This window comes from Lagopus muta, chromosome 1 (assembly GCF_023343835.1).
Source record: "Lagopus muta isolate bLagMut1 chromosome 1, bLagMut1 primary, whole genome shotgun sequence".
NCBI classification, from domain to species: domain Eukaryota; kingdom Metazoa; phylum Chordata; class Aves; order Galliformes; family Phasianidae; genus Lagopus; species Lagopus muta.
In genome coordinates, this window is record NC_064433.1 from 83,632,643 (window position 1) to 83,645,842 (window position 13,200).

The 13,200-nt window shown below is 45.4% G+C and overlaps 1 protein-coding gene across 5 annotated transcripts in view; it reads left to right on the plus strand.

The window, feature by feature from the left end:
- The window catches only part of NME7 (NME/NM23 family member 7), a 90,830-nt gene extending 78,286 nt beyond the window's left edge, over positions 1-12,544 (plus strand). For all 5 annotated transcript variants that reach the window (XM_048926866.1, XM_048926857.1, XM_048926848.1 and 2 more), the window contains one exon: positions 12,110-12,544. In XM_048926866.1, coding sequence (XP_048782823.1) covers positions 12,110-12,142 — 33 coding nt within the window. In that variant the 3' untranslated portion in view covers positions 12,143-12,544. The remainder of the gene's footprint in view (positions 1-12,109) is intronic.
- The last annotated feature ends 656 nt before the right edge of the window (positions 12,545-13,200 follow it).

Sequence of the window (13,200 nt, forward strand, 5' to 3'; positions counted from 1 at the left end):
AATGTTGGCGTTTCACAGGTAATGGCTAAAACCTCAATTTCTTTATTTTTCGGGTGAACTGATAATGTTGCTTAGGATATTCATTCAGAGCAGGCGTTTGTATTTGTTTTCCATATGCAAAGCAGGTGCCAGTTTACATCTTGGCGGTTTTTTTCTGTTTTAAACACCAGGCACTATTTCAACCATTCAGACAGTTACAGTGCTCACCTGGGTTCACATTTTTTTCTGAATCTGAGCAATACACCAGAGACAGTGTTGCATCTGTTTCTTTCATGTGCATGCAGTGAAAAGGTTGCTCTGGCTCCACTCACCGTCTTGGACCTGAGAATCATTTCTGGTAAAAAGTGCTGTTGAAATAGGTGTGTTGGCAAACTATCAGATCCAATGAATCAGCATTCCCTGGACAAACAAGGTTCCTTGAAATTAGTTATTCCTGGTCTGTGTTTAGTTGAAGCACTCTGGAATGTATTGTGGCTTCTGGACTTCACAATTGATGTGCCCCCTTACAGAATGAAAGAAAATTAAAAACCAGTCTGTGAAAATCTCACATTGCTGAAGTACAATGAGTACAACTTTCCACAGGAGGTGGTGCTGTGCGCACACCTCAGTTCCTTGCAGCTCCACCAAGCAGAACACCTTGCAGATTATGCAGGAATCCACTCATCTGCAGCCATTAAAAATCTGCTATCCTAAACCTGCAGTTGTTACAAAACAAGTATTTCTGGGTTTTATCATGCTCTGCCTGTAAATTTTTACCCATACCATGCAGTTCAAGGTATTTTTGTGAGTGGTTCCTTAAGGGCATTTGCACTGTAGCCAGACACTAGGGAGTACAGGTTACTCCTATGTGGGCTGTCTGAAAGGTCTCTCCACTGAGGTGCAACCTGCCATGTCCAGGCTGTCCCCACAAGCTCTGTGTTCCCGTGTCATGGTGTTTGGGTAGGGTCGGTCTCCTGCAGCTTCTTTGCATTATTGAAGAATGCCTAATAGGCATGTGTGTCTATGTGTACGTGTAGAGGATACTGCCATAAGTGAGATAAATAATAAAATGATTCAAAACAGAGCCATAAAATCACCAAGCTTGGAAAAGACCTCCAAGATCATTTAGTCCAGCTGTCCACCTGCCACCAATACTTCCCCACTAAACCAAGTCCTGTAGTGTGTGAGTTCTGGGTGGGATAACCTTGCTTTTGCTGAGGGAGATATGTTATTAGATGACTAATTCTTCTAGTGGACGATAACACGGCATTTGCTGTGGGAGTGTGTGTCTTCTAGGCTATGTATGAAACAGTAGAGCGGACAGAGGTGTCAAGCCAGTTTTTATGGAGAATGTGCCAGCTTTCTTCTTGGCCTTGTGCCTGCATCTGTGGATGCTCTTTCCACTGACTCCTCTTGGAGGATGTGCATGTTTCCGTGTGGCTGCCAGTTGCCATCAGGCACTTCCTTCGGGGGACTGTGGAGGCAGATGGGTCAGCTTTTAGTGTCACAGGCAGCCTTCCAGCCAGGCAGTAGTGAGAACCTCCTCCGGGATCATCTGCTGGCCTTCTCCCTTGCCTCTGAGCTATTTGTGGCTTCTGCAGATACGACAATAACCTTTTAGATGGGGTGGTTTTGCTGTTATCAGGAAGAATGGGATGTGTTTGTCTTCTGAGAGATGATTGTTGGTTGGTTGGTTGATTGGTTGATGGTTTCTTTTTGAATAGGCTGCTCAGAGAAGCTGTGGGTGCCCCATTGCTGGAGCATTCAAGGCCAGCTTGGATGGGATGGGGCCCTGGGCAGCCTGAGCTGGTGAATGGCAGCTCTAACCATGGCAGGGGCTAGAACCAGGTGGGCTTTGAGGTCCTTTGCAACCTACAATTCTATTATTCTGTGCCATAGTGGTGTGATGTTTTCCCCCATTACTTTAAATGTTGGCTGTGCAGGTAGTCTGTACTGCTGGAAGCTCTTTCCCCTGGCTTGCTGTTTCTAAACACACACGTGGTATCAGCCAGCTGTACAAACTACTGGCAGAGACCTGCAGAACAGACTTGCCCATGTTCTGAAACTAGGAAGTTCAGCTGGCTGAATCCAGCCTCAGGACAGTGGGAGGCAATGACAGACACTAAGCAGTGACAAGATGGGCCAGTTCACAGCTGTGCTTAGTCCACACCAGTGCTGTGGGTGATGCAAACCAGTATTGCTTTCCTTAGGCTCAGTGTTAATTAAATGCTCTGAAGGGTTAAGAGCTGCCCTTGGGTTTTGATGCAGCATGCATTCCACCTGCTAGAAGCCAGCTGTACCTTGGTCTGGTGTTCCAAGCAGTGCCATGAGAAGCACGCCTTGTTCCTGCTTTCCCTTTGCATTTATTTGAAGGGTCAAGGAGGAGCAAGCTGATCTCATGTGCTATTCAGAGTGAATGAGGAGGCACTCACCTTGCAGCAGGGAGACATGATAAATGCTTCCCATAACCATTTCCATCAGAACGGAGTCCTGTTACAGGAGCACTCTTGCTCCCTGCCAACCTGCCTTTTTTCTGCTTGCTTCTTTCCTTCCTCCTCACTGCCACTATCTCTACGTGTGGGTGTGCTGCAGGGTGGAAATGCTGTTGTACCAACCGCGAGCTGATCGCTGCCTTTAGGTTGTAACACAGCGGTTTAGGACAGAAGACACTGGAGGGATGAAGTTCTGTTAAACTCATCTTTTGGTGCACCAAGGTATAGTCCAAACGGTTTAATACAGCATGTCAATGAGTAACTCTCAGAGGCGTCAATGTGCTTAGTGTGGAATTCGTGTGTGTCACATTCTGAACAAAGGTCTCCTGTATTGCTTGTTACCGATTAACTTGTCTGGCATTATGCAAGCTGCCCCTACCAGCTGAGAACTAACTCTCTCCATTCACAGGGCAGCGTGTCTTGTAAAACATTACACAGCAGAAGTGCATAGCATGGCAATGAACCTTTCACTGAGGGCATTTCAGCTGTACAGTATTTCCCTCGGGAGCCTTTAAAATATTAATAAAGCAGCCATTGTTTCACTCAGTCATACGGCAATTTTGCAATGAAGCCTTTTATTAGGGGCTCACACTGAGCTGCATAATCCATGGTAAGGTGCTTTTAATCATCTGCAGTGAACAGAAATGAAAAATATGAAGGTTTGGTTGTTGTTTCTTTTTTTGCAAGTTTTCATCAAAGCAATAGTTTTTTCTGGCCGCAGTTGGAAATTTTAGTCTCTCTGCTCTATAGTGAGTATTGTCAGGTAATGCTTATTATGATTCCAAGTGCTTCTCTGTTTTAACTTCTTGACACTTTTTATCCAACAGCCGCAGGAACAGGGCAGAAAGAACCTGGAGCGTAGGAAAACTTCTTCTCATTTGGTGATAGTTTAGCATATCAGAGAATGTTAGCACTGGAATTCTGTCTCCAAACATTTCCCCAGGCTGTATATACAGTTGTACAGCAAATTAAGCTTTTTCCATAGGCTTATAGAATCAAAGAATGAGGAAAGATCTCTAAAATCATGTAGTCCAACCATTGACCCATCACCACCATGCCCACTAGATCATTATATGAAGAGAAAGTGTAAAATAACAGTAGATGGATTTTGAACACGTTGTTGATGATCGATTTTTTTTTTCTTTCTTTCTTTTTTTTAAATGATGATACTGGGTCACTTGCAGCCTAATTTTGAACATCAGTTGTATAATTACTGTGCTTGTGGGCTAGACAGGCAAACTAAATTAGAACCTTGTTTAAACAGAGTAGTGAAATAGTTCAGCCCTTGTACTTCCTCTTGAGGGTGAGATGCAAGGTTTGGTTCCTTCTCGTTCTGCCAGGCCGGAGCTCTCTGAGTGCTAGAGAGGAGCAGCCAGTGAGTGTCAATCAAGCAGCTCTTTAAGTCTCACCTTCTCCTGGTAACTTGTGTGTGCTTGGCTTTTGGCACCTGTCCACGTTGCACTGAGCAAGGTCATTTTGTGGAGGGGAGGTCAAGGCAGAGAGAAGGCACGATGCTTCTTTGTAACTCATCTGAGGCCCACTTTGTGGTTTTGACTCAACTGCTACCTTTGTTCCCTCATTTTGAGCCCCAAATCCCTGGCCCTGCTTCCTCTTGCCCTCCATGTTCCTCCACTTGAAACACAACAGCAATTAAGCTGCAACTCAATGGCTCTTTGGCAGACTAAAGCGAGAACAGAAAAAACATTGCCTTCTACAGCAAAAGCAATAAGTGGGTTTTGTTATGTAGAAGCTCAAAATCTCCTTTTATTTCTTAAGCACAGAGTCCTTCACGTTTCCTTCTTGTAATAGTAGCGCTGTTATCCTGTGGCACATGGCTGTGCGTTGCAAATATATTTTAACATGAATTCCTATTCCTGACCTCAACTAGCTGCACCTCCCAGCTTTGCCTCAGAGGTTAGATAGGCAAATGATCAGCTGCATTTGTACTTTCTGTATTGGGTTAACCCCTTTTTTTGTCAGTGACTGACCACTGTATATGTATGAGAAAAGAATTGAAGTCATTCGTCATTCAACACATGTATGTGTTGAAAATCATGTTGAAGCATGGAGGGTAGGGAACAAAGCCAGACTTGTGTTAATCTGGACGGAAGACTGGAGTGCAAACATGGTTTTTCTATCTAGCGTAGATGCTAACAACATGGACAGTATTAAGAGTTATCAATCTCTATAAACCAATTCTTCTTGCACAGTTAATAATAACCAATTTTTCAAAGTGTAGTGTCATACTAGTACTGATTTTGTGTTCTGTTATGGTAATACTGAGGGCTCAGGCCCTGAGTGATAATCCTGTGCTGGCAGCTGTGCAAATAGAGAGCAGAATGAACAAAATGGTGGTGATCACCTATAAGGATACTGGCTGTTGTCACGGGCTCCTTGAAGTCACCAGCCAGAGTGAAATTCTCCCTCTTCCTCTTCAAATCTTAAGTGCATTGACGTATAGATGGGGAGTGACCTATCTACAAGTGTATCTCATGGTTATGTGGGCAAGTTTCTCTGTGTTGACCTCAGTGGCATTTATTGCTGTTCTGTTGGGGAGGGACGCTGTGTTGAGGGACACTGTGTTGAGGAACTGAGGGCTTCCTGTGGCAGTTATCACATAGATTTCAGCTGTTGAACAGGAGCATGGTCATCCATGTGCCAGGAGCCTGGTCCTGATGTGGCAGCTCAGGGCTCAGCCCGTGGCAACGGTGCTGTAACCAGTGAGGATTGCTGAGACTTGAAAAGAGCTCTTGGGCTCCCAATGCTGACCTGTCTCAGAGGAGAATGGAGCTTTCCACATCTACTGATGTTACATGGAAGGTGTTTTTTTTTTGTCTGCTGCACTATCAACACAGAGCTACGGTCTGCACAGGAGTTATGACGGTGCCTGGGAGACCACTGCTTGTGGACTGCATGGTGTTTCTGTTTTGTTGTTATTTTGCAGCATGTTATGTTACTGTCTTATGTGTCATAACATTTGTCCTGCTGCCAGGGGCATCCTGTTAGGTCCCCTGGCCAAATGCAAAGCATCTGTGTTGCTCGGGAAGAGCTTAAATGGGTGGCTGCTTTTATTCATTATTTCACTTACGTACTTGTTGCTTTACACATTCTTGTCCTCTCTTTGTGATAACTTCCACCCTATTTGCATTAATCAGAAGAACTGTGACTTTCCATACTCTGAGAGTAGGCTGGAGAGCCATAACTCACTGTTGGCAAGAAGCCCCAGTGGCGCCTGTGGCTTGTGAGAACACATCCACACCCAGCTTTACTGAGAAATCTCAGGTGCTTTTTCAGGGTTGCAACTTGCACCGACACCTGTGATGCTGGGCCTTGTGTATTGTCTACACCTGAGCTGCCTGGCTCTGGGGCATTGTAGGCACATTTGGGGCTGTTTTGTCTGGGGAAGAGGAGGTTGAGGGGAGACCTTACTGTTCTCTTCCAATACCTGAAAGGTGATTGCAGTGAGAGCGGGGTTGGTCTCTTCTCACTGGTGACAGGACGAGGGGAAATGGCCTCAAGTTGCGCCACAGTAAGTTTAGATTGGATATTGGGAATAACTTCTTTATAGAAAGTGTTGTTAAGCACTGGAATAGGCTCCCCAGGGAGGTGGTTGAGTCACCATCCCTGAGTGGGTTTAAAACTCGTTTGGATGTGGTGCTCAGGACATGACTTAGTGGAGAGTTGTTAGAGTTAGGGTAGTATGTTGTGGTTGGACTTGATGATCTTTAAGGTCTTTTCCAACCTGAACAATTCTATGATTCTGTGATTCCACCTTTACAGCAGGCAAGTGACCCTACTGATGTGTATGATGCATAGAGGCAGTGGTTCTGGGGACTCAGTGAGTTACCTTGGATCCTTGTGAAAGCAGTGCTTGCTGTCATGTTTTTGTTTTGCTTGTTTTCTTGTGCTGCTACATAGTAAATAGCATAAAGCTCACTTTCTTTGTATTTTGGTTGTGGTCTTGTAGTGATTCTTTTACATCCTGTTTAAAGTCCAGATTTCTCTAATGTACAGTAAAATTTCAAAACGTGTATCTCCCATTGCCCTTTCACCATATTTTCTGAATTGATCATAACCATACATGATGTTTGAGGTGGCTGTTTTCAGCACACAGCATAAAGCAGGATATGCACTATGTTATTCAGTAGTCTTTCTTTATTAAAACCTTTCCTTACAAAGGTGTGGGGATTTTTTTGTGTGCATAGGGTCTTTTTTCCCAGCTGTACTTTAGACATTAATTTGGACACTTGAAACACGTGTGTCCAGTCTCAGTCAGCCTGAGGAGCCTTATTTCTTACAGTGCTTGATGCCTTAGAGAGAGACAAGAATGAGTAACTTTCAGTTTAAACACACTTGCTAGGATTAAATTCTCTTCAGGTGTGTATGTGAAAATAATTCTTTATGGTCAGTGAATTAGATGCTCTTCTTTGACAACAGTTTTCATTTCTACACTGCTTTTGCCTGGAAAGATGGTAGGAATCTACATGTTTTGGGTGTGTTAACCTAACAATTTAGTGACGTGCTGAGTGAAGTGTGGCTTAAAGGCATTTTAGGCATTAGCAAATCATAGAATTACAGATGGTTGGGTTGGAAGGGACCTCACAGCCCACCCAGTTCCAACCCTGTTGCTGTGGGCAGGGCTGGCAGCCCTGCCACCTGCCAGCTCAGGGCCTAATCCAACCTGGCCTTGAGTGCCTGCAGGCATGCACTAAAGGCTCCAAGTTCATGTTGATGTTCAAAACAAAATTAATGAACAAAAAGATCTTTGTTTCCTACTAGTGACCTCAAGGTGAGATGACCTATAAAAATTATAAGACTTCAGTGTTTTGGGAGAGTGGTACTTGTTAGTGATGCTATAAATTAAGGTTAGCAAACATCCCCCTGGATCATGTTGCTAGATACCTGCACTGAGTCAAGAAGGTGCAGTTTCACAGGGATTTCATGGAGAAGGTACTGATGAGTGTCTGGCTGCTTGAAAGGCACTGAGATGACTGATGGCTCAAAATTAATAAAGGGATGAAAGCTTTCCATCTCACGGCTACCAGTTCTGATTTGGCAGTGATGAAGAAGAACTGAAACTGCTGGCATGTTTTGAATGATGGATGTGAATTGAATCTGTGATCTCAGCGTGTTTTTTACTGACGTGTCTCCTCATCATTCTAATACTACTTGTCCAGAACTGCCAGCCCAAGGGTCAGTATGAATGGACCATGACTGCTAAGGTACTCTTTAATTGCCAGGATTTTTCTCTATGGCAAGACATAATGATTGCTGCGTGTCTCACAGTGCTGTGAGACGTGTTCAATGTGTGCCTTGCTTTGTCTCTATGGCAAATCATAGGATACCCTGAGCTGGGAGGGACAGAGAGGAAAGCAGAAGAACAGCTCATGTCATCTGCCTTCACTTGTGCGTTTGACACAGTGCTTCACAACATCTTTGTCTCTGAATTGAAGAAAGATGAATCTGATGCATGGGCCACAAAGTAGATAAGAAATTGGTTGGTTGGCTGCACGAAGAGTGTGGTGAACAGCTCAGTGTCCAGGGGGAGAGTGATGTGCCTCAGGAGTCGATGGAGGGACCAGAGCTGTTTAACAACTTTGTTGGCAGCACAGGCAAGGGTACTGAGCACACCCTCAGCAAGTTTGCAAGTGACAGCAAGCGGAGTGGTGCAGTTGATATGTTGGAGGGAAGGGATGCCATCCAGAGGCAGGCTTGCAAGGTGGGCCTGTGAGAACCTAATGAGGTTCACCAAGGCCAAGTTGTGAGGTCCTGCTCCCATCCCAGAGGAGAGATGTGAAGATGATCAAGGGGCTGGAGCATCCCTTCTTTGAATACAGACTGAGGGAGCTGTGCTGTTCTCCTTTTTTAGTGGGGAGACTTGGTGGCCTTCCAGTACCCAAAGGGGGCTGCAGGAAAGATGAAGAAGCACTCTTTGTCAGGGATTGTAGTGATAGGACGAGTAACATTTTTAAACTAAAAGAGGGCGGGATTTTATTAGACATAAGGAAGACATTTTTTACTTGGTGGTGAGTTCCCGCCACAGCTGCCCAGAGAAGCTGTGGATGCCCATCCCTGGAGGTGTTCAAGGCCAGGTTGGATGGGGCTCTGAGCAGCCTGAGCTGGTGGGTGGCAGCCCTGCATGCAGTAGGGTGTTAGAACCACACAGTCTTTGAGGTCGCTTCCAACCCAAACCATTCTGCCATTCCGTGTCATCATTGGGCCAACACCTGTCATCAGCACTGTTTTTTGCTTTGTTTACTGAGTAAAAATAGTAAATTGTAGGTGTCTGTACCACTTATGCTAGAATTCTTCAGGACATTTGGTGACCGCATTGGGTCCTGGGTTATTACCAAGATCTGCTACTCTCCCTTGGACACCTCATTTGATTTCTTTCCTTTTTTCTTTTTTTCCTGATTTTGCCTGTCTCTCCATGCTCCGTGCACACGTTGTTCAAATGATAATTACTTGTGCTCTGCCATGGCATTAGACTGGAATTCATTATCGCCTTCCTTATTAACTACTGAAACTTTGCGGTAACATTTGGAAGCTTCCAGCGGGAGCGGCCGACCCCATCAGAGTGAGTTGTGCAAGATGTGTTTGTGACGGAAGCAAATCTTCAGGGAACTGAAGCAGCTCTCAGCTCCTCCCGGCTGAAGCAGTTTGTAAGGTCAGAGGCAGAAAGTCGCGGTTATTCATCCCTGTTATTACTTCCTGAACGTTATTGTTATTAGTCCCTGAGCAGGAACTGGAGCGGGCATAGCGGCATGCTGTAAAGCAGGTAGATGGTTTCTGGGATTTGCAAGGAGAGTGCTGATCTTAAATTTAATCCTCTTCCATCCCTGGGAAAGAATGAGCACGCCTGAATATCAGCACTGTTTGAAGGTCAGGAGATGGAGTCAGTTGGTTTCTGACCCATCCCGGGTGTGTGCAGAGGTGAATTCCCCTACCACTTCTTCATCTTGTGAAGAGACCGGAGGCGTGTGTGGTTCATAGGAGCTGACCTTGCCTTGGGTCAAACGTGAGGTGTGCTGAGAGGCTTTATACACGCACAGCTGCTTTTCCTGTGGTTTATGCTGTTTGGACTCTGGGAATGAGAGTGGCTGTATTTCCTGCAATGTCGGGCATTGTGGAAAGCCTGACCCTGGCCGGAGCTCAGTATGGGTACCTCCCAGCCCTGGCTCCCCTTGGGAGATGGCATGGTGCTTCTAGAGCTGGGCTCTTGGAGCTGTGACCTGTGACTGGGAGGGCATCCCTTGTCTCTTGGTGGTACTGAAGTCTTTGGCCTTGGTTCTCATCTCTGCAAAGCGCCACATGCTTTGTCATGTGAGCGGGACAGCTGTTACCCTGCTGCCTGGAGCTTCTCCCAAGGGTGAGGCTCTTGGGGTGAAGAGCCTTCCGTGTACCACAGCCGTCTCAGACGCTAATAGGTTTTAATGGGCACTGGGAGGTGGCTGACCCACATCATAATTATATACGAAGAGAACACGGTGGCCCTCATTTTCACATTATACAATGCATAACTGCTGTGCTTGTACTCATGTCACCTGTAGGTCATAAGTAAGCTGATGCTTTCAGCCAGGCTTGGGTGGATTGCCTGCCAAAAGTCAGGGGCAGTGAAGGACCCAAGGGGTCAGAGCAAACAATTCTGGTGCCAACAGATAGCGAGCAGGAGGCACTTGCTCAGCATCTTACGGCGTGGAGGGACAGAGCTGTCCAAAGGAGTGGTGGGATCTGATAGTTTCCTTGCCTGAAGTTTGCCCACTTCTCACAGCCACGGGACCTATTCTACCCACAGCTTTGTGAGCATTGCTGTTAGGGGCCCAGCCCAGTGTCTGTGGCACCAGGCTTTAGCCGTGGTAGCTCAGGTGCTTGGGGCCAAGTGGGCAGCACCAGTCCAAAAGTTCTCAGATTTGGCACTGTTAATACCGATGGCTGTTGTGTATTTGTGCAAGTGGTAGTGCTGGCACAGGCTTAAAGATGCTTGTCATTAAATGTGTTACGCTGCTATTTATTTTATTAGTATTTTTATGCATCTCTGTGTAACCCAGAAACACAGGTGCCGTGTATCAACACGGTGATAAAGTTCACGTTAATGGTTATAGTTGTACTTAACGGTGTTGAGCCAACCTGGCAGAGGGAACAAAGTGTTCAGGTGGGTGGTTGGTTTATAGGGTGATTTACTGCTGGGCAGTAAGGAAGAGATAACCTGAAGAGAACAGCTTTTACATAGGCAACACAATCTGAAAAATAAACAAGCAAGAAGTCCAACAGCCTGCAGACCACTGTGGTTGGAGCCAGGAGCAGCCTGCTGATAGCGGGGTTGTCATGGCACCTGCTGGTCCCCACAGTGGGAGGCTGGCAGGTGTGTGGGCACCTCATCCATGGGTGACGTGAGGTCACTGAGTTGGTGTGAGCTGAGGATAGGAGCTTGGAGTTGTATTGTTTTATAGTGTATTAATCAGGGTGTATGCTACGAGTGCGCTGTGACACGTGCTTCCTGAAGGACGACAGGTGCTGTAAGGTTTCTATGATGTTAGACCAAACCCTGAAGTAAGACCTTATTTTTATTAGTAGTTCATGCTTGGACTTTGCTCTCACATGATAAGTTATGAGATAAATTATCTGGATCTCTTGGTGCTCTGAAAATGAAAGCTTTTTGTTTCTTTAATGCCATGCACGTAGGGCATGAATTGTAGGGGTGAGGCCGTGTCTAAGGCAACTGTGATCCAGGCACCCCTGTGATTGATTACAGTGTCAGCCCACTGACTTCTAGGAGCCAAATGGCTGCACTTCCTTCTTAACGCTGCGCATTTGGCCTGCCTGCAGGGGAGGATTTTAGTGCAATTACCATGTCTTTGTTGAGCCCCAGCAGCACATCAAACAGCTGAAGGTGGTGTTCCAGTCTGCTCCTGCTCTGCTTGGAGATGATCAGATGCTTATGCAAAATGCTGTAGCATGCAATAGCTGCGCTTGTCCTCCTAGCAGATGGCAAAAAGTTCAGCAGGCTGCTTTTCTAATATATTGCATTCCAATTATGAAGGCTTTTTCAAGAGCTTGCTTTGGGGATATCAATGTTTTGTTACTTCAGCACAAAGAAATTCTGCCTGGCAATCCGCTTCACCCAGAGTGAAATGATAGTGGCTCCAGCAGGATGCTAGCTGCCAAACCTCATCAAGTCTCTGGGCAGCCCTGCCAGGAGCACCCTGTGCTCAGTGCAGCACCCAGCCCAGCTCTCAGCCCTGCAGCTCCCTTCTCCTGCTGCTGTGACTCACGCCCTCCCTGCTCCCAAGGCACTCACCTCTGGTGGCTGCTTCGTGCTAAGGATGCACTATTACTACCCACTAGCTGACACCCCAGGCTCAGAGAGTGTGAAGTGAAGAGGAAAGTGCTGAACCTTTCAACTGAGTGGTTGTGGAACAGCACAGTTGCAGGTACTGCTGCAGCCTCTGAGGGAGCAACTAGCTGAGAGAGAGGGAAGCCACTAGTTCATCCTAGGTCACTTTGTTCTAGAGCAGACGCATAACATCTGGTCAAAGGTGGCAGCAGCAGTTTATGACACTGACAGTGGATGTTATGGATGTGTCAACCTCTCAAGCTCAGGTGGAAATGAGAATGACGTCCTTTGATTTCTGAAACAGGTGCAGTACTTCTTCAAGATTCTGGACAACTGAGAGCTCCCACCCTCAAAGCAGAAGGCACGGGCACAGAGCAGTGTTCATTCATTTATTTGTCCAATATGTCAACCTGACTGAAATACAAGATCAACAAGAGCACTGTACTCCTGGCAAGTATTACATGTTAGAACATAGAGTTTTGCACTTTAGACAACATTTAACACCATTCTATGGGGTACTGCATTGCTTTTATAAAGTTTAAAATAAAGATTTATTTTCAAACATGTGACTTTGGTTTATTTCATACATTACACTTCCTTGCAGAAAAAATAAAATTGTACAACTGCATAAATATAAAATTCATCCACCATGAAAATGGTTAAAACATTCAATAAAGACATTAGCACCACAGTGTGCGATGCCTCCAGAAGGAAAAAAAAAAGAAAAGAAAAAAGAAAATATACAAAGCAAAGAGTTGTGCCTATCACTGAGGACAGCAATAGCCTGACCCAGGTCTCTCACAGACACACTGGAGGATGAGGGAAAAGGTGGAGAGAGAGACAGCATTCGCTACAAAGCACAGTACACAGTCATCTATTCTCTTTAATCTCACTTAAGTTAGTTTAGCCTGCCACCCCTCCAAAGAAAACATCCTAACACCACAGAAAAGTCAGAAGCCTTATGGAGTGCTGTTGAATAGAGTCTCACAGGTGGGCCTTTCTTTTCAAAGGAACAAAATAATGAGAAGTATCATGCCAGTTCTAGTCCCATTGAGTATTTACACCTTGGACAGCAGAAGTCTTTGCTCACAAGAAGTAGAAAACAGATACGATACATGGCTTGAAAAATGACCAGAGTATGCACCTATAGTACTGTACACTAAATAAAATACACAAGGCAGCAATACTTAGGGGCCAGAAACACTGCTTACTACAAGTCAGTTATGGAATTATAATTTACAGTAAAAATGGGCATGTCCCAAGGCTCAATTCTGTTTTCTTTTGTCATTTACAGTAGAATAAATATTTGTCGCTATTGCTACACTTGGTTTACATTCTAACCTAGTAAATGCAGAAAGCTAGTGTAAAGCATATAGATTACGTGTAGGTCCCATA